This window comes from Trematomus bernacchii, unplaced genomic scaffold (genome assembly GCF_902827165.1).
Source record: "Trematomus bernacchii unplaced genomic scaffold, fTreBer1.1, whole genome shotgun sequence".
NCBI lineage: Eukaryota > Metazoa > Chordata > Actinopteri > Perciformes > Nototheniidae > Trematomus > Trematomus bernacchii.
In genome coordinates, this window is record NW_022988043.1 from 20,931,389 (window position 1) to 20,953,106 (window position 21,718).

Consider the following 21,718-nt stretch of genomic DNA (forward strand, 5'->3'; position numbering starts at 1 on the left):
TTCGCACCATAGAGAGGATCCTGACCCTCTACAGGTGCACCATAGAGAGGATCCTGACCTTCGCACCATAGAGAGGATCCTGACCTTCTACAGGTGCACCATAGAGAGGATCCTGACCTTCTACAGGTGCACCACAGAGAGCATCCTGACCTTCGCACCATAGAGAGGATCCTGACCCTCTACAGGTGCACCATAGAGAGGATCCTGACCTTCGCACCAAAGAGAGGATCCTGACCTTCTACAGGTGCACCATAGAGAGGATCCTGACCTTCTACAGGTGCACCATAGAGAGGATCCTGACCTTCTACAGGTGCACTATAGAGAGCATCCTGACCTTCTACAGGTGCACCATAGAGAGGATCCTGACCTTCTACAGGTGCACCATAGAGAGCATCCTGACCTTCTACAGGTGCACCATAGAGAGTATCCTGACCCTCTACAGGTGCACCATAGAGAGGATCCTGACCTTCTACAGGTGCACCATAGAGACTATCCTGACCTTCTACAGGTGCACCATAGAGAGGATCCTGACCTTCTACAGGTGCACCATAGAGAGGATCCTGACCTTCTACAGGTGCACCATAGAGAGCATCCTGACCTTCTACAGGTGCACCATAGAGAGTATCCTGACTGGCTGCATCACAGCCTGGTACGGCAGCTGCACCGCCCTCAATCGTGAGACTTTACAGAGGGTGGTGAAAACTGCACAGCACATCACCAGGACGGAGCTGCCATGGAGGACCTTTACTCCCAGCGGCTCAGGAAAAAAGCCCTCAGGATTATCAAAGACCCCCATCACCCCAGCCACAAACTGATCCGTCTGCTGACGTCAGACAGGCGGTACCGCAGCATCAGGACTAAAACCACCAGACTCAGGGACAGTTTCATCCCACAGGCTGCTTCCACTCCTACTGCTATTTATTAAATGTTTTACTTTATTATTTGCCCCTTTTGTTTGTTTGTTTGTTCACCATGCAAAGCGGGCTTGGGTCCCTTGAAAGGTGCTATAAAAATGTAATCTATTATTATTATTATTATTGTTATTATTATTATTATTATTATAAGAGTGTTAAACACCTGAACTTTTGAAAGAACATGCATAACATTCATCTGTTTGCCATTTATATATATCAATATTCCAATTACTTGTATAAAGACTATTCTGCATTCTATTTGATTTTATTAACTTGCACTATTTTATCTGTTTTATTGTGTTGCACTGTTGACCTAAGATTGTCATTGTCATAACTACATTGTCGCTATGTACAAATGACAATAAAAGCCTTGAATCCTTGAATCTTGAATAATAAGGTTATTTCTCAGCCTTGAAGCCAAAATAAATTAATATTCATAATCATAAACGTATAACAACTATTCAACAAATTGACAGAATTGACAGCAAATGGTTGACTAGAAAAATCTTAAGTTGAGGACAGCCCATATTTTAACACTTCGAGAAAGCTTTGCATAGAAAAAACACAGACCTGATGTGGTGCTTCAGATTGAGAGGAAGTTAAACAACTACAAAGTAAAGAAGAAGCTGGACTCACCTCACACTTACCGTCCACGCAGACGCCGCGGTAACTGCTGTACTTGCAGGACGTGCCGTCTCGTGCCGTCTCCATCAGCTGCCTCTGGCCGTCGGCCGTGGTGCAGTGGAGGTCACAGGGGTTACTGGAGATGTGAACGTAGTCGTCTGTGTGAGGAACACAGGGTGAAGGTCACTGTCTTTAGAAGCAATAAAAGACTATTTACTTTTACCGACATACGGCTAATTACTGCTGTTTGAATGCTAGAGATGTTACATATTCTTCCCCAGCTGGCTGCTATGTTCCTGTGTCTGTCTGCTGTTTAGTGCAGGTTTGCTTAAAACACTCTCCAACCATTGCTGCCAACAGAAAATCTGACACCAAAACCTAAAAAGGGTTAAAACTCTGAGAATGTATCCTTTGATTGACTGACTGCCAAATTCAATGCAGGAACCATGGGAAAGGAACATTGACCTTTAGTTTAAACCCATTTTCCAATAATAAATGCAGTCTGTTGGTACACAGAACTACAGTTTTCCCTGACATACAGTCAGTAGATAGTAGAAATATGGAAATGTTATGAAAAACTCAGCCAAACGGAGACAGATTTTGAAAATGTATTCAGATTTCCACTGTTGTTAAAAAAAATCCTATTTTCTGCTTTTACTAGAGTTAATTACGGTGGCCGACAGGTGCAAACGCGATTCAACGGCCCAAAACACTTCCATTAGGAGACACGCGATACAGTTTCAGAAACGATGCAGATATAAAAACACAAATGTGTACAAACAAATGCAAATCAAGAAACATCTTCACCAAATTGACAACAAATGTGGAGCATTTAGAAAGCATTCACCAACTTGACGAAACATGACAGTTCGCCAACTTTATAATCCCTGAACGTCAACAACCGCTCCGGTCCCAGGTTTTTAGTGTTCCTGTTTCAGTTGTTTGTTGAGCTTCTTGCAACGTTTCTAATTTGCGGCGTTTCATTTATGCAGTGATTTTAGTAAACACTGGACATGTTGATGAATGTTTTCTAAATTCTGCGCATGTGTTGTCAAGTTGGCGAAGATGTTTATTTAATTTGCATGTGTTTTGCCATATTTGTCTTTTTTTATTTGCATAGTTTTTTAAACTGCAGCGCGTTTCTCCTAATGGAAATGTTTTGGACTGTTGTAGCGCGTTTACACCTGTTAGCCACCGTAGATAATCATTTCTTTGAGAACAACAAAGTGGTTCAATAAAAAACACTTCCAAGACATTGTATTTTTTAAGAAGTCATACACGCTGCTACTGTTTTGGATGCAGGGCATGTTAAAGACTAGCAGCTCAGACAGCAAATACCACAGTCACCTATGGTCTGTTTAATATGATAAAGTGAGGTTGTGAAGGTGTTTTCTGGGTGTTAATACCAGGATACAGGGGTTTCCATTGGTAGTTTTTCCCATTGTAAAGCTGCGAGTTGAAGGACCAGCACTGCTCCTCTCTGAAGCTCCTCCCAGTGGCAGGACATTCCTGCAGTGCAGAGACAGCACAGACCATTAAAACAGGTCTGTTTCACACTTGTTAAGACTCGGTTTAACAGTATTTAATACAAATAAAGAAAATGTAAGCGCTTATTTGTGCAGGGATAGCTTTCTGAGCCCCGCCCAGCTTCACTTTCAAACAGCTACATACAGTCACGCCTGAAGGCCGCCAGAGCCAATCACAGAGCTTTACTGTCAGCCAGTCAGAAGGACTGTGCTTTGTTTTGATAATGATGTGAAATACAGTAATGAGAAATTAACTGGAAGCCTGTGACTCACATCAGTGTTGCAGAGGTGATATTTCTTTGCGGTTCCTGTACAGGTCATGTTGTCTTTCCCAGCAGCAACTTTCTTTCTTTGGAAAAAAAACAAACATTTGGAGAAATTACATGAAATAAAAAAAAGATTTGACGAAACCATAACGGCCCGTCCACACAGCGGCGTGCGTTGAAGCTTGCCGGCGGGCGTGTCTGAAACTCGACCAACAACCAATCACATGAATCTCCCGCCCCTGACACACAAGCAGCGGTTTGATTGGCTAGAGCTTGTACTGGCATATGATTCGATTGGCTGACGCTTCTGCCGAGGCTTCAAAAGTTGAACATTGCTCAACTTTTGCTTCGCTTCCCACAATGCAGTTCGGCGAAAAGTGACATCACCCCATTCAAAGTGAATGGTGAAGCTTTCAACGCACGCCGCTGTGTGGACGGGCCGTAATGAATAAAACATCAGTTTTAGGCTGTCAGCTGTTCTTATATTAGAGTTGCTAATTGCTAATTTTCACATTTAATATTTGTATGTTGTGCTTCTACTGTGACATGTCCCCATGCTTTAATGTTCAAAAAGCTCTTTATTTTTCTCATACTGCCTGTGCTGCAGCACCTCTTTAAGTCAAGAGGTGCTTGACTTAAAGAGTCAATCCTCCTGAAACCAGAGCCCTGCTCTGATTTGTTGACTGACCGACCTATGTTGTGATAGGTCCACCACTTAGAGATGTTCCGCCACTAAGCCTATCACGTACAGTGTGTTGAAAAGATATCAAATAGGAGCGCGAGTGTTACATAGTGATGTCACTAATGTTACGGAAGTAAACAAAAGAGTCTAATGGAGTACACAAAAGAGTCTAATGGAGGCATTTCAGGCGTGTGGGAGTGTGTGGGAGTGTGTGGGAGAGAAACTCCCTCTGGAGGGAACACAGGGATATGCTTCATGTTGTGGGGACAGAAGTCTGTTCAGTCACATTGCGAGAACTTAGTTTTATGAGAGGACTGACCTCTGTTTGAGGCAGTGTCTCTCCTGTGACATCACTCCCCCTCCACAGGCACGAGTGCAGGCTGTCCACTTAGCCCACTCCCCCCACCAATACGTGGTTACCTCCAGCTCGTCCTCCAGACTGTTGGACACCACGCCATCATCCTGTAAACATACAAACACCCACACACACATGCAGATAATTGTAATCGATTCTTGTAGCAGTAATCATATTAACACAATCGAAACCTGGAAGCAGCTTTTGACAAAATATTTAAATGAATAAGGTGTGTAATATTCCATTTATCCAGTGGGGGACCCAAGCTGTCTGAGGGGTAAGGGCAGAAAAGATAAGGGGACGCAAGCTGAGTGCATCAGTAACCAGCAAGCACATATTTTCGCGCGTGTAGGGCAGCCTATGTCATGAACCGATCCGTACCGGAAACCCGGTTCTACGCACGTCCTGGGATTTAAATAAAATTATGTTATGTCTTGTTTGATGAGTTATAAAATAGAAGACTTAAATTACCGTATTTTCCGGACTATAAGTCACGCTTTTTTTAGCTGTCTGGCTGGTCCTGCGACTTATACTCCGAAGCGACTTATATATTGTATTTTGTCTGACTACGTTCAAGCTCCGGCCAATAGATGGCACTGTATACAATCGTGACAACTGAAAACTGCTGTACCACTGAAGAAGAAAAAAGTCACGGCAACCAGGAGGATGCGTCACGTAATGTGTAACTTAGGATGTTGTGGGATGGATCGACACAGCATGGGCTTCAGTGAAGACCGACACCATCCTGTCGGGATTCAGAAGGCCGGTCCAATCGGAGCTGATTCTGATGGTGAGTCTGAGGACAGCCCGGAGCAGGACATGCTGCTTCATCGACATGGAAGTGTTTAACAGCGACACAGAGGATGAAGACTTCAGTGGATAAATGTGACTTATACACCGAAGCGACTTACTGTATATATGTTTTTTTTTCTCTTAACGGCACATTTTTTTACAAGAGCGAATTATACACAGGTGCAACTTATAGTCCGGAAAATACGGTAGTCCTTATTAAAATTAAATACTTTTTTCCTTTTTTGGTAAAGAATGTCAAAATATGGAGCTAATTTCGTCATGCATTAACAAAGAAAAGCTAGTTAAATGCTTGCATAGCTTAAATAAAGTCATTGTTAAAGTCATTCAATTATGAACAATGAAATATATATCAAGGTATACTATATTTATTCAGCGTTGGAAGAAGTGAAAGAAAGAGCATTTAAGCATTGTAGTTTGACAACGTGGACCAAATGTAAATACTACAAATTCTATGTAGATAACTGGTACAGTACTGCAATATATCATAACAGCATATCAAGTTTTTTATATGTGCAAAGTAACTAGTAATTGTGAGTGTTAAAATAAATGTAGTGGAGTAAAAAGTAAAATATTTGCCTCGAAATTTAGTACAGTGGAAGTACTGTATAGAGATGCAATAAAATGAAAATACTTAAGTAAAGTAGAAATGTATCAAAAAAGTACTTAAATACAAAACTTACATATGCTCAATTACACCACTGTACTTATTTGAAGTTAAGATAAGAAAAAAATATATATTTGGAAGTAGACCACTGGATTTTGTCATTGAGTGTATCAATGTGTATTTCTAAAGATGTGTTATTAAGATAAAGTTATCTTTTTTCTTTGTATATCATGCCCTCAGTTCGGTATTATATTATTTTTGGATGTTGTTGTTGAAATAGTTGTTCAATAACGTTATTTTTAAAACTCTGAGACTTTCTCAACAATGCCGTAAATCAATATTTGCGCACATGCACAGAACCGATCGGGTTTCCGGTACAGATCGGGTAGTGAAAGGCTATACTGCACTGCATTCTGTCTTCTTAATTTAAAGGTCCTAGAGGTCAAATTATCACATTTTGTCCACTGGAAGGGCACTCGGAGAGCATTTCTTCACATTTTCTCGACTGGAAGGGCCCTCAGAGGAACAATGTTATGACCTCCACTGGAATGGAAGTTCTTTACATAACTTTACTGTGAAAGTTTTTTCCACTTCTGATTTCAAATAGAATTGTGTCTGCCATTGAGCTATTGTGATATAAAAACATAAAACTAGTATTTGTTATAGTTTAAGAAACAGATGCGGTACTTTCAACAATGTTAAAACCATTGTACAGTTGATTGGACATTCAGAACAGGGGAGTGCGTCACATCCAAATAGAATCCCAATAAATGATTGTCACAGTGTTTTGTTCTGGGCCACCGACGTGTGAAGATGCTCAGCATTTCACAAATTCCTGATGTGCCTACTAAGCAGCATTAATTTAGGCCAATGGCTGCATCCCTTTATTCAGAGAGATTCATCAGGGTGACCGCTGGAATGTTCACTGAGCTCCTTGTAAAGGTGTGAGACAGAGCAGCTGTGAGGAAGAGCGAGAGACACTGAAAACACCAGACAGACCAGTAAGTGAGAGAGAGACAGGGAGATAAGATGGTTACAGAGAGAATTGATAGGTTAGCTTAGATAGGTTAGATAGATAGCTTATCTGAGTCATCAGATGACTTTAATGCCTTTTTATAATATATTTTGAGAGCAGTCTCACTACAACAATTGCCTGTTTGAAACCATTGAACATAATGATATAAACCTGTCTGTTAATGAGACAAGGTATCCTTGGTATAAACAAGAGTGCACGTCCTGATAATGCTGCTGTAGTAGGACCTTTGAGGTGACTCTATGAAGGAGTTACAGTACATCTCAATGAACTAACAATAGAGGTAACAGCAGGACGTTTTTATAAAAAATGATAACCTCCTGTGAATATTGCATCAGAGATCAGTTTAATACAATTATCTGTATTAAGTGTATGAATTTGCAAGAATTATCAAGTATTGTATTATGATGTTACTTAATCATGATGTGACTGAACCTGAACTTAGTTACCATCTGGCAGAGGTGAAATACATATTTGTACTTAAGGAGACCCTCTGGTTAACAAGTGTCAACATTTTAACAGAGATATCCCCATGAAAGTAGTTATCAGTAGTTATTGGTCACATTAAAACAAGTTATCGGCTACTTTACCTGAACATTGGATAAACCCAGGTTCGAAATCTTTGTTTGACTTTGTTGATGTGTTAGAGTCAAAGGTGTTTCAGAGGGAATATTAGATATCTCTTAGTATCACTCAATCGAAACGTAATGTCAACAGCCATAACGAAGACAAACTTTTCCGCACGATTTTAAAGAATGAAGAAGATGGCTGTTATAAACTAAGCCTACGCTTCACTTAACAAGATAGCAGTGATATTGTGACCGGCACTCAGAGTTTTTAGTTTCATCGCATGTTGCATAGTCTTGCCGTGCTGTTAGAAAGCAGCTTTGGAGAATATATGGCTAAGTTTTACACATTGTTCCTTTTAAGATACTAAAAGTAAAACAGCAAATATCAAAAATTCTCAAAACATTAAGAGGTTGAACTATTCAGGACTGATGGGTAGTTCCTAAAACCTCTAGATATTAAATATTTCCTTAATCTGGTAGAAACTTTTCAGATGTCTTTTCTACCTGATTTAACATTTAGCCAAATGTTTTTACTTTTCAGATTTGGTATTTTGTCACCTATTCTTTTGACTTGCAAATCATCAATAATTAGGCTGCAAACTAACAGATTTCCAAAAATGTCAGAATATGTCGAAGTAGGCTAATGTGTGATGCGTACCTGCAGCATCCTGGTGGACGGGATCCCCACTGACACTGCCAGCGTCAGAAAGCCAAGAAGTACCACGCCCGTCTCCCTACACTGTTCCCACGACAACACCCTCATCCTGGTGAATCAGAGACACAGACAAAAATAAATACAGGTTTGATATGTGGACCTTACTGGTACTAAAAGTTTCCATGAGAAAGACATTAGACCATTTCCTCCAGGCACTTTTCCTTTGTGTGTAAAGAATATATTATATATATAGTTGTTTCCTTTTGGACATGTAAGATGAGCAAAACTTGCCTGGGAACTAAAAGAATCAGACGAATCTGCGAGCTCATGTTTTATTTGCGCTGGCAGATGCGTCTGGCCCCCTTCCACTAGAACAATCCCAGCGTCATTTTCTAAAAGAATAAAGATAACTGCAGCTGATGTGGACATTTAGTTAAGACTGCTAAGGATCGGTTTCACAGACTATATATGTGACCTGCTCTATCAAATTCAGTCACACCAACCCCGTAACATATTTTGAGTTATGTACACTGTTGGTAAGAGGAGATGGGATTCTTAGTTTTACTATGATATCCTTATTGTTTTTGTACTCCAAATATTCAGCAAAATATTTCACATAAAATGATGACTGTTACCAAGACACAATATTGTTAAAATTATTTTTTTATTTAGTGATATAGCAATTACAGGGCATACAAGTACAGTGGCACAAATACACACAAGAGAATAACTAGAATGCACAAGTAAAGACAACTAACAAATGACAAAATACACATGGAGACCAGAAAAAAACCGGTGTAATGACTGGTTGTCACACTGCACACAAACTTTATTTTCCTCTTTTTAAAGACCATAACTTGTCTGTCTCATTTTATTCAGGATCATCTCAAACCAAAATGAAGAAATGTGCGGAAGAAGAAGTCCAGGCTGTTGAGAAAGCGCTCATGGACTACATTAGCTCTGGGAAAGTTCCTGGGAAATCCCAGAGTGCATTGAAGCTTCACCAGTAGCACTGAAAGGGAGGAGTTGGGAGGGATTGACATTTTATGTCAAAAACTGCATTGATGCTTTGAAGCGAACCTCTGCAAAACAAAGGTAAGCTTAAAGTCCTAAATCTTCCTGTTTTAAGTTAAATGTTTTATTTTCCTAACAGCAATAGAGTTGTGTAACTTAACTTTGTAATGTACAGTATATATGCACTGAAAGAAATGTTAATGTTAAGAGCATCACACTTGTGCCACTGTTTAGAGCATTGCAGCTGTACTGTGATATTCCAGTACACTGTTTGTGTTTAGGATATCAGATATGCACATAACTACAATAAAGTTCAATAAAGCTCTCAATATAAACATTGTATTGAGAGTGCTGTCATTAATAAAATAAAAATATAATACAGCACAATCTTTTCTTTAAATTAACACTCTTATGGATTCTAAAAACGTGTCATACGTTGCTTGTAAGAATACAAATAAATACTCTTAAAACAATTTTTTTAGCAGTGACACCAGAGGCCTGTACTACGAAGCTGGTTCAACTTAACCTGGATATGTTGGAGTTAGCCGGTTGGCGTAATCCAAAACATACGCGCTGGCGCTAAGCTGTACTACGACGCTGGATATCAAGTGGATCGCTCAAGCCGCCGTGTCCTATCTAGTTAGGTGCGCGTTCACATGAAAGGGGTGGTATTTGGAGCATTCGACCAATCACAAACACGGAGAAGCGTACTGACAGCGCAGCGTCATACTTCCTGAATGAAAAGTGAACTTTAATATTAGTCAAATATGAGGAAGTTAAACTTTAAACATCCATGACTTAAACACTTTACCCAGGATAAAAGCCACATAGCTGCACCTGCAAGGTGAATACAGCTGGTAAAAGAAAAAGTGTTTGAATGCGTACATTAACAGGTTTATGATATCACTGCCCCGTCCAAGACACGAGTGGATCTGACTTTAATTAGGAGAATTTGACTCGAGTGTTTCGTCAATTTAATGTGTTGCTTAAAATAATACTTCTGCATACAGTATGTGACACTGTGAGTGTTGCACGGCCAGATACGGCTCAAGAAGCTGACTCAAATAAGGAAATATATGATACATTATGATGTGATATGATATGAATGATAATGGGACACATCTACGTCTGCACTCACAGTGCCGTGGACTGTACTTAATGTTACTCTGATCCGGTTACTTATGTCGTGGCAGATATTTAAGTAAGCTTTCTTAACGCTAATGTTATAATAGTCAGATTGCTCTGAAGATGGGAGGTGATATTCTATTAATTTTCACGTTCACACAGTCAGTTGATTTTGGCCGGTCGTCTTTCCTGCAACGGCAGTTTAAACTGTATTTCCTTTCTCCTCCTGTCATATGAATTGATCGCTTTAAACTCCGCACACGGAGCTCTGATTGGTCAGCAGGCGGTGCTTTCACTGAGTTGATCTCTTAGCCTGCCACCTAACCTGCTCCGGAGCAGGGGGGTATACTACGAATCTAGTTCAACATATCCTGGATATGTTTTGAGTTATCCGGCTGACTAAATCCAAAAAAAAAAAACGCTCTCGCTAAACTGTCCTACGACGCTGGCTATCACCTCGACCGCAAGCCAGCCTTGTCCTATCTAGTTAGGTGCGCGTTCACATAAAAGGGGTGGTATTTGGAGCATTCGACCAATCACAAACATGGACAAGCCGTGTACTGACAGCGCAGCGCGTCATATATTTCCTGAATGAAAAGTCAACTAATATTAGACAAATATGAAGACGTTAAACTTTAAACATCCACGACTTAAACACTTGATCCAGGATAAAAGCCACATAGTTGCAGCTGCAAGGTGAATAGGCTACTGCTGGTAAAAGAAAAAGTGTTTGAATACGTTCATTAACAGTTTTATGATATCACTGCTGCCCCGTCCAAGACACGAGTGGATCTGACTTTAATTACATTTGACTCGAGTGTCAACTTAATGTGTTGCTTAAAATAATACTTCTGCATACAGTATGTGACACTGTGAGTGTTGCACGGCCAGATACGGCTCAAGAAGCTGACTCAGATAAGGAAATATATGATACATTATGATGTGATATCATGTGATATGAATGATAATGGGGTACGTCTGCACTCACAGTGCCGCGGACTGTAGGTTACTTATGTTGTGGCAGATATTTAAGTAAGCTTTCTTAACGCTAATGTTATAATAGTCAGATTGCTCTGAAGATGGGAGGTGATATTCTATTAATTTTCACGTTCACACAGTCGGTGATTTTGGCCGGCTGTCTTTCCTGCAACGGCAGTTTAAACTGTATTTCCTTTCTCCTCCTGTCATATGAATTGATCGCTTTAAACTCCGCACACTGAGCTCTGATTGGTCAGCAGGCAGTGCTTTTATCCTGGAACCTATCCTGCTCCGGAGGATAGCCGTTCAGAATAAGTTATCTAGCCCGCTAAAAAGTGAACCAGCTTCGTAGGACCGGAAACCCCTGAAGTTAGCTTGCTAAACGAAAATCTTGATTCGTAGTATAGCCCCCAGGTTTGCCGCTCAGCATAAGTTACCATGGAAATCTAGCCTGCTAAAAAGAGAACCAGCGTCGTAGGACCGGAAAGCCCGAGATTTCCCTGAATTTAGCCGGCTAAGCGAAAATCCAGCTTCGTAGTACAGGCCTCTGGTGGAGGCTTGCAGTAAAACACAACAGGGCTGTCCGGAGCAGGATAGAAAAAACAGACAAAATAATGAATTTAATATTTTAGAAATTGTTAAAGTTCATTTTTGGGATGCCAAGATCCCACAAACAATCTGTGACTTAAAAGCATGCATCTATTTAATTTAGAAATCAGAATCCCCACCAGGTCCCCAAGTGTAACCTCCTAGACAGGAGTCCCTATAGGAAGTACCCACGGGGTAGCAGAAACAAGTATATGTGTGTGTGTGTGTGTGTGTGTGTGTGTGTGTGTGTGTGTGTGTGTGTGTGTGTGTGTGTGTTTGTGTGTGTGTGTGTGTGTGTGTGTGTGTGTGAGATTGAAAGATGAGAGAAAAAATGAATAATAATGAAAGAACTATAATAATGCAAATCATATGAGTGACTATAATAGCCGTTTAGTGTAAATATACATGTGAAAAATAAGATTAAAAAATATAAAATAATTATAACGGTAATAATAGTAATATGAATGATAATAACAATAACAAGAATAATAATAATAACAACAATAGAAACCCATGGATTATTTTACAAGTGGATGGTTGTTTGGTGTGTGCACTGGTTTGGGGCATTGACTGTATGTAGAATTTCGGGGGGGGGGGGGCAGGCCTGGATCAGAACTTAAGGGAGCAAGCCCAAAGTGCAGGCCATGGGGCGCAGTGACAGGGAGGCAAATTCCCCCCGTACCAGACCTTGTTAAGTGGAGGCTGATCTGTTCGAGGGTTTGCTCAGACACGATTCTGAGAAAGCCCTTCAGAGTTTGCTGTCAATATTTTAGCTTGAATTATTTCAAGAGGGGGCTCAAGGCTGTATTTTGGGGGCATCGTACCCCTTGCCCCCCATTAGGACCACCACTGGATTAGCTTTGATTCTGAAATCTGATTTGTCTCTAACAAAATGTGTTTGCAGGCTGCCCCTCTCATAATATTCAACAGTCAGCAGCCCATTTTTATGTATTTTTTAATTGGATCAGGGAAGTGCGGACGAAAGTTGGTGGGTGTGCGTTTGTGTGATTAATTGTGTATTATCCAAGGAAACACACACCACACACACCGCCTGTTGTAAAGTTTATACCGTGAGAATCTCGCTGAAGTTGACACTCAGTCTTGACAAGCTTCAAAAATATATTTATTGTCTCCATATGGCAATGCAAGTGTGATATTCTGAAAGCCAAGACTTTGTTTGCTTGGAATCAGCCAAAACCCTAAAATTACCAAAACATGAGTTTTTCACATAAATCGAGTTTAACTCGGAATGACTGAATTGATTAGAGTGGGTCAGATATAACAGTGGTTTGTAGACTACAAGTTGAGGTTACTGAGTTCTACTGGCAATCAAAGGGTAGCCCCCCAGCTAGCGGGGAACGTTCTCACAACTTTGGCTAACGTTACCTACAGGTTCTAATAATGTTTTAAAGAAACGTTTTAATCTGATGGGTAAAGAACCTTTTTAGGATGTTTATTATTTCAAATTGTTATGTATTATAATCCTCTCTCCCCCCCCCCCCCTGCCTGCTGGTCTGCTCTACACGGCTGGGAGCGGTTTGTTGCGTGCCGCTTTTTACCAGCATATTCTTTGACAACTTTGCCTGCTTTTGTAGTGATGGCAAAATGAAGCTTTGAATGAAGCATCGAACCACTTGGACAATTGTGTCGGAAATAGGTTCATTTCTCGAAGCTTCAGTTACAGCGACCTCTCCTGGCGAAGTGCAAGGCTGCAGTGGGTTTAACGTATCTTTGCCTTGAAAAATATTCGATGCACACACACACTAAGACTGAATATCATGTTCTATTTGCAATTAAAGATTGATAATTGTGTGTATTGGGTTATTGAGAAGAGACTAGAGAGTGCTGGACATTGTTTTGGGCGGAGAGGGCCTTTTATCAGTTATTAAAGTATTAAAGTTGAAAAGAAATGATTAAAAGTTCATCCGTTCCAGGCTTTGAACCAAATGCAAATGCAATACCAACAACAACTCAACAGCAACAACGCAAACTACGACAACAACCCACACATTGCACATTGTTTAGAGCGGTTATAAAGTGTTGAAGCGCTCAAATTCTAAACTGTTTCAACCTGTCACCTGTCAGAATAGAGACGAGGCAGTGCATTGAATCGCGTGATTGGACCGCGAACCAGTCAAGTGATTCATTCAGGAAATGAAGCAGTTGCTGGTTCGGACGTCACATGTCACATGATTTGAAGCAGTTGCTGCTTCTGACGTCATATGTCACGTGATTTGAAGCAAGCTTCGAATCACTGCTTCTATGGAATAGGAAGTCCAGGGTTGAAGCTCCGTTCGAAGCTTCAGTGTCAAACTGCCATCACTATGCTTTTGCCTCACTCTCATTTGTATGTCTCTCCCAGGAGGAATCCAAGGCCTTCCACACTCCCAAGAACAGCCAGGCCTCTACCCACCCTGGAACAACTGTTTCCCACTGCTGCCATAACCAACCTCCACTCCCAGCTCCCCTTTTCTAACAAATGTTACTTTCACCAGCTGATTCCGAGTCTGATTCTGGGTCCCCTCCAGTACATGTGACACCGACAGTGACTTGTACTAGCTGCTGGTCGCGTTTAAAAAAAAAAAAAAAAAAAAAAAGACTTTTGATAAATCGGAACGATAAAGCACGTTATCCTACTCTAACATAATAACATTCTGGCAACATAAAAAAATCTAACTTGCAGCTGAAAACGTTTTAAGAATAGTAGGGCATAACGTTCTAACAATCAAAAACATTTAAAAAAAAAAAAGGTTATTACCAAGCATTTGAAGAATGTTTTTAGAGAAAGTTATACCTTGCAGAAGAACATTCTGGGAACCAAAATAAAACGTCCCGCTGAAAACGTTTTAAGAACAGTAGGGCATAATGTTCTAACAATGTTATCAAAAACATCTTAAGAAGGTTATCAAAAACATCTTAAGAAAGTGATCACCAAACATTTTAAGAATGTTTTTAGAGAACGTTATCCTACCTTTCAGAAGAACATTCTGGGAACCAAAAGAAAACTTCCCGCTGAAAACATTCCTAGAACAATGAATGGTAACATTCTCAGAATGTTTTTAGAACCAAAAATTTCTAGCTGGGCCAGCACTAAAGAATATTACAATTCACTGAAAGAACATCATGCTGTATTGAAGAAGATAGGGATTAAGACTAGGAAATGTTCTCGTAGGCCATCAGAAATAATGCAGGTTAAAGGCACTACAGCATTTGCTTCAGATTTCAGCCCTGCAGGTTTTAGCTTGGTCAGTTTTGAAAGAACTGAACGATATATTTTCGTTAACAGAGAGACAAAGATTGGCTAGTATAACTGTACTCTGATTGGTTATCTAGACATGGCGGATGTATTTACTAGTCTACATCGCATGATGAAAAAAGTGAACTGAGAGGTTCCAGACTAATAGCAAAGCCCCTTTACTGTTTTAGGAAAACATACTATAACTGAGATGTCTGATGATTAAAGTAGCAAAAATACCAAGAGCTTTCAACATTGTTACACTGTACATTGACATATTTATGTCTGAATCTGCTTTCTCCTGTTCATGATGAAAAATAATCTACTGCCAAAAAATCTGAAACCTCGAAAGAGCTCCAATCTCATATGATTAATGAAGAGAATATGGCATGAAACCTGTCTGTGTTTCCAGATGGAAGCACCCGATGATTCTTGAACAGAGGCTAGAGGATAGGAAGGGAAATATCAGGACCACTAATGAGTTCTCGTGGCATTAAAATCCCACGTCTAGGCACTTATGTGAGTTTTGGATAAAAAAATACTGCTGAGACTTGTGGGTGTTTTTTCCCTCTCTAAATTGAGGCTTCTCAGCTTCCAAGCCCGCAGAAGGGCCTGGAGTTAGATTTTTTTTTACACCACGAGAACACATTTGTGGTCCTAATATTTCCTTTCTGACTCTGAAACCCCTCACCTCCAAGTACATCTGTGGTTGTTTAGCAGGGGATACCTGAATTGCTGCTGCTGCTGCTGTATTTTACCCTTGCACAGTGTTAATCCCAGGACAAGACATTATTGTTAATCCCAGGACAAGTAACCAATCAGCCGTAAATAGGCACAACCAAGATAAAGTGGCTTTACCTGACAAAATACAAATAAAAACGAATGTAAGTATATATTTTAAATCATTTGATTCAAGGAAATCCTCTGATTTCAAATTTCAACAACAACGTGAACTTGAAGCCACTGCTAGATATATTCAACATGTTAGGAAATACACCTTTTGCTTTCCCTTTGAGTTAGATGAGAAGATGGTTATCACTCTCATGTCATTTCACTCGCCGGTAAAAACAAAGAGTCAGCGCTAAGCGGAACATTTACATTTTTCATGCCTAAAAGCTACGTTGTGTATTGCACCTAAAAAAAAGGATCCAAAGTTCAGATTTTCAATACTTTTCCGTTTAAAATAAAACTATAAAATAAAATGTCTGTGGATCCACAGAGAAGAGAGTTGACAGAAGCAGCATGGCCTTTTCGATAGCTGCAAAATTCCGGAAACATTCGTTAAACTCCACAGGAAGAGATGCAATGGCTAATCTATATTTTAATGAAAAGCACTAAAATAAATGCCATGAATTATTATTAAGTGTCTTTTGAAAAGTTGCAGCTTGGTACCAAAGGCCTTGATGTGTGCATACAGCTGGCTCACCACAAAGTCTTGCTCTTGCAGGCTTAAGTTCAGCACATTCAGATACTTTGTTATGTCAAACAAAAGAGCCAAATCTGCTGCCATATACGGTATCTGACAGTTCTTCCATCAGTTGTCCTTTTGAGACAAAAAATGTCCAATCTCCTCCAATTGAACAATCGATGCAGTGCGGACCCCCGACTGAGCCACCTCACATCATTGTGATACACAACGTCTCTGTCTTCAGACTGGATTTCTAGCAGAAACTGCTGAAACTGCCAATGGTTCAGGGCTTTAGACCGAATGAAATGATTTGCCTTTACCACTGATTTCATAACAATATCGATTTTAGATGTTTGGCGAAGAGAATCTGCTGGGGAATGGCGCTACCTCCTTCTTCACTGAATTTGTTACAGATCAAAGCGGACAATCCACTTCGTTCACCAGCTGTGACTGACACGAATAAATCTGAACCTCTTGTTTGGCCTTTCGAGCTTTGTTTGATTTGACTTTTTTTTAATATTTTACATGCAAAGAAAGGAGCAGGAGAAAGCTGCCTTTAAAGAGTGTGATGATTGGAAAGGAAAATCTGAAAATTCCCAGACAGCACTCTAAAAGCAGCAAAAAAAAGTGACAGTTCAAAACACCTCCACGAGACAGGAAAGTTAGAGAGAACAGAGAAAAACAAGATGAAAAGCTCTAAGTAGTTTGAGCACAACTGTTAAACATTTCCCAATTAATGAATGGATCAATGAAGTACCTTTTATTTTATCTTAAATGAGCACTGATGAAAACGATCAGGCCCTTGAAGTCCAGAGGTGAGGAGATGCAGAAACGAAAGCTGAAGGAACAACTCACTGCGGAGTTGACTAAATCAGAGAAGAGTTGCAAACATCTACAGAGATCGATTAGAGACAAAGACCTAGCAGATTTAAAGAAAGAAAAAAACGATGAATAGATGATTGGTATAAAATAAAAGGACAAGAACAGTATACGTTCTGCATTTTCTTCACAAAATAAAATGTATTTTGGCCTATACATTCTCTTAATATACATCGATGGCCTACAGAGTAGACAATAATAACATGATTTCTCCTGGGAGAGCCAAAGTCCTGGATGGGCCCCAGGGCCTGCCCTTGACACTGGATCTAGATTTCTCTTACTAGTTTGTCATGCATTTCTTTATTACAACTCCACACAGATTTTAGTTTTTTGTTTGCCCAAAATACAAGTGGATACTAGTATGTTTTACTTTTGATTAATCATGTTAATCACACATTATCATTGTGATAAAATGTTTTTATTGACTGACACCACAACTTTAAATGCAACCCAGTAAGCAGACTTCAAAACACGTCTGAGAAACAATGAGATGGCAAATGTAGGCCATTTCTCACACAATGCATGCTCACGTCAAAGGCAGTGTGTCGGCTGCAGGTTTGAAAGTGCTGGCAATCTGTGGGAGGCTGGCGCTGGCAGGTGGAGGGCGATGCAGGAGGGCTCCTGAGAGGCCACAGGTGTTGGAGACTGGAGTTGGACAGTTGAGGGGCCCGTGTAAAAGTTAAACAAGCCCCAATGTGCTGGACGGACCAAGGTAAGTTTCCTAGGACTTTACACAGGTAGGCCTTTGTTTGGCTCTTCAGACTATAAGGAAATGTAGATGTCTGTAATGTAAAGGCTAACATGAACAGGCGCAGCCACACAGGAAAAGGAGGGTATTTGAGCGGCTCTGCAGTTGTATATACGAGTTAAATGACTCAATGAAGTCTTTCATTTGTTAAAACCCATGTTAGTCTGCATAGTCTGCACATTTTCTCAGACCATTCTTGCACCATAATCCAATTATATGTTTTCACTTTGTCTGATCAGTATGTGCAAAAGAAAAAGATACTGGATTAATAAACCATATATTGATGTGCCTTTTCAATCCTGAACCTCTTTGCAAATCTGCTAAATCTCAAATACTTAAAATCCATTAAAATATTCAATGAAAAACTTTTGGTTGCGTTTAATTTAGCAAACGTTGACTGAGCTCAATATATTCTTGAGCCTGCACTTTCACACACGTACTTGAACACAGAACACACACACATACATAGACAGAGCTTCTAGGAAAGGGTTCATAGTACATCCCGTGTCCTCAGGTCCAGTTAGGCAGTCTTGTTAAATAAGCAAACAGCTCGTCTCGCCCTGTTTGCAGTCTGGCTTTCTCTGGCACTAAATATTGGTGACAGGTGTCTTACAGCAAGCGCAGCAGCACCTGGACTTCATTATCCAACCAGACACAGCTGGAGCGCGGCCAGCTGCCAAATACACACACACACACACACACACACACACACACACACACACACACACACACACACACAGCCAGTGGCGTGACGGAGCACACACACATACACACAGATGTAGACCACCGTGCACGGTAATGTTCAAGCTTGAGCCATGTGCACATACAGGTATGCAAATGCCCCAGCACGAATGTACAAACTCACAGTCACACACTTTCTCTCCCTCTATGCTGCTTACACACATACACGTTTGTGCAACTATACTTGAGGGTACCAACAATCCCCACCCAATAACCAGGCTTGGGGAGTAACATAATACATGTAACAGTGTTACGTAATTAGGATACACATTTCTTAAAACTGTAATCCTTTACAGTTACAGAAAAAAAAATATCAGATTACAATTCGATTTTGAAAACTGGGAGTTACTACCAGGATAACAACGTTACAATGTAGTTTAAAATTCAGAAGGATATATTAAGAGGCTCATGCGCACACAGTACAACACTTCACGAGTCTGACGACACCAAGCGACCGGAGAAAACCTCCCGGAAGTTTCAAAATGCTTCCACTGGGAAAAACAAAAAAAGCTGAGAGGGGAAACAAGACCACCGTTAAGGGCAAGCTTTGCCTGCTAGCTGTGAAATACTGTCTTTATCTAAGGGGTCTAAGTATCATTTGAAGAAGCATTTAGGGGTAAGAACAACGCTAACCGCTAATGTTAGCTAACTAACGTCAACTAACCTGTCGACTACTACTACTGATTTTTCATTTAGCAGTAGGAAATGGTTAGTTTGCATGAGCAGTGACTCCACCACACCACTGACAAGCAGTTTGTCATACCATAAATATAATTTTTGCAATACTTTTGTCAATGGGCTAGAGGTTTGATCTCACTCTCTCCTGTATTAACTAATTTGAAAATAGTGACCAGTCACAGATGGATGTTTCATACCTCCTATTTTATTATTTCTGTCTAATTTTGTAATGCTGCAACACCTGAATTTACCTTGTGGTGATGATGAATAAAGTTTTCGTCACCATTTCGTCACTTTGTTGAAACATTTGTTTTAATGTTGTTACTTTACAAATTCCCTAATTTGCAGGTTCTTCTTCCTTCTTCCTTCCCTTTGCTGTCTTTTCCCAGAGACCCGGGCAGGGTAAACACACAGGACAAAAGTCCCCCTCATCCCCCCATATCTCCCCCTACCTCACCCCTGTGCTGTCCCCACCCTGACAGCACCCTGGGGCCCCTCGGCTCGCTGTTTTGTTTTTGTAGGACTGGCCGCCTCAGCAGACAGACAGACAGCAGACGTCTGTCCCCTGGGAGGATGGACTGTAGACAGACAGATATATATACAGTCTAATACTGCCAGTTTATCATCTAACACTCTGTGCCGCTTGTAATATGATTGCAAAAATAAATGCAAACTGATGAATTTAAATCTTTGCCAGAAGGTAATTGTTAATTGAATATTTTTTGGCTTTGTGTTGCTGATGGGACAAAAGCAAGAAAACTGAAAACTTCACATTGGGCTCTGGCAGATTGTGAAACTTAATTAAATAAGAACGATTGACTGACTAATTTGATTCGCTCATTCCCTTACGTCAGATTGCAGCAAGCGACCATGTAGGGCACAGGTCTGATCCCCCGCTGTTTACATTTTGAGATGCCTTCACGTGTTTCAAAGACCACAGTCATTTCATGTGTTTTGACGGTAAAACTTCTGTGTTCACACAAAACGGTTTTGTTAGGTTTAGGCAGCACAACTACTTGTTTAGGAAAAAACAGGTTTGGGTTATGTTTGTAACGTTAAGTAAAATCATTCAAAGATGACTTGTGGTTAACACTCAACACAAACTTTGGTCTGCTGGGCGGAAGCCCTGTGTCGACGCACAACTGTTGATTGGTGTCAGTGCCAAAAAACTTTTTAGGAGCAATGCGCTCATGGTATAGATGTGGCACATACATCTTAATTCATACTCTTTTCCCTCACCCTATCCTAAGGGAGTGCATGTACGTAGACATGTTGTGCCTCTCCACCTCTGTTTCTTACTTCTTACTTGCTACCCTTTTCCCTCAACCTATCCTAAGGGAGTGCATGTACGTAGACACATTGTGCCTCTCCACCTCTGTTCCTTACGTCTTACTTGCTACCCCTTATCCCTCAACCTATCCTAAGGGAATGCATGTACGTAGACACGTTAGTTTAGCTGCTATAGGCTTAGACTGTCGGGGGCTCACCTTACTTCTTTCTTCTGTCTGTCTGTACCTGTGTACTCTCATGTTACGAATAACCCAGCTTCCCCCAAATTTCTTTTTTGTGTCTATCTACGCCGGGATCCTGAGTCGTGGCTGATCCTGTTGCTGTGGTCCTGTGTCCTGGACCCTCTATCCTGAGTTCTGGATTTGAGTCCTGGACTTCGAGTCGTGGCTGAACCTGTCTCTGCGGTCCTGCCTGACTCTCATCATACTACTTCCCTGATGGCTCCCACAGGATTGTTGACATCCTCGTGGATTCAACTTCTTATTATAGACACATGCATTTCCAAACATTTGGTCTACCTATGCTGTAAAATGTATTATCTCTTCGATTTACACACGGCATCTATTGCACGTCTGTCTGTCCTGGGAGAGGGATCCCTCCTCTGTTGCTCTCCCTGAGGTTTATCCCATTTTCCCTTTAAACTGTGGGGTTTTTCATTTTTTGGAAGTTTTTCCTTGTACGATGTGAGGGTCTAAGGACAGAGGGTGTCGTATTGTTATACTGATATTCTGTACAAACTGTGAAGTCCACTGAGACAAATGTAACATTTGTGATATTGGGCTATATAAATAAACGTTGATTGATTGATTGATTGATTGATTGATTGATGTTATTTGACCAATCCATCGGACCAGACATCTATTAACCTGTTAAGCCCTGACTCGCCTGTTTTTCCGGTCTCAGGCTAGAAAATGACATTCCCAGAACAAATGACCATATCTTCCCTTCTAAAAGGGTTAAATTAATAATCTTTTTTCTCAAAGTAATGATAAA

General features: G+C 40.6%; 1 protein-coding gene across 1 annotated transcript in view; it reads right to left on the reverse strand.

Moving 5' to 3' along the window:
• The window catches only part of adamtsl2 (ADAMTS-like 2), a 51,161-nt gene extending 43,012 nt beyond the window's left edge, over positions 1-8,149 (reverse strand). The window contains exons 1-5 of the mRNA XM_034118396.1: positions 8,045-8,149; positions 4,332-4,474; positions 3,338-3,413; positions 2,945-3,047; positions 1,551-1,696 (exon numbers count right to left, since the gene is read on the reverse strand). Of these exons, the coding sequence (XP_033974287.1) occupies positions 1,551-1,696; positions 2,945-3,047; positions 3,338-3,413; positions 4,332-4,474; positions 8,045-8,149 (573 nt within the window). The remainder of the gene's footprint in view (positions 1-1,550; positions 1,697-2,944; positions 3,048-3,337; positions 3,414-4,331; positions 4,475-8,044) is intronic.
• Positions 8,150-21,718: the final 13,569 nt, after the last annotated feature.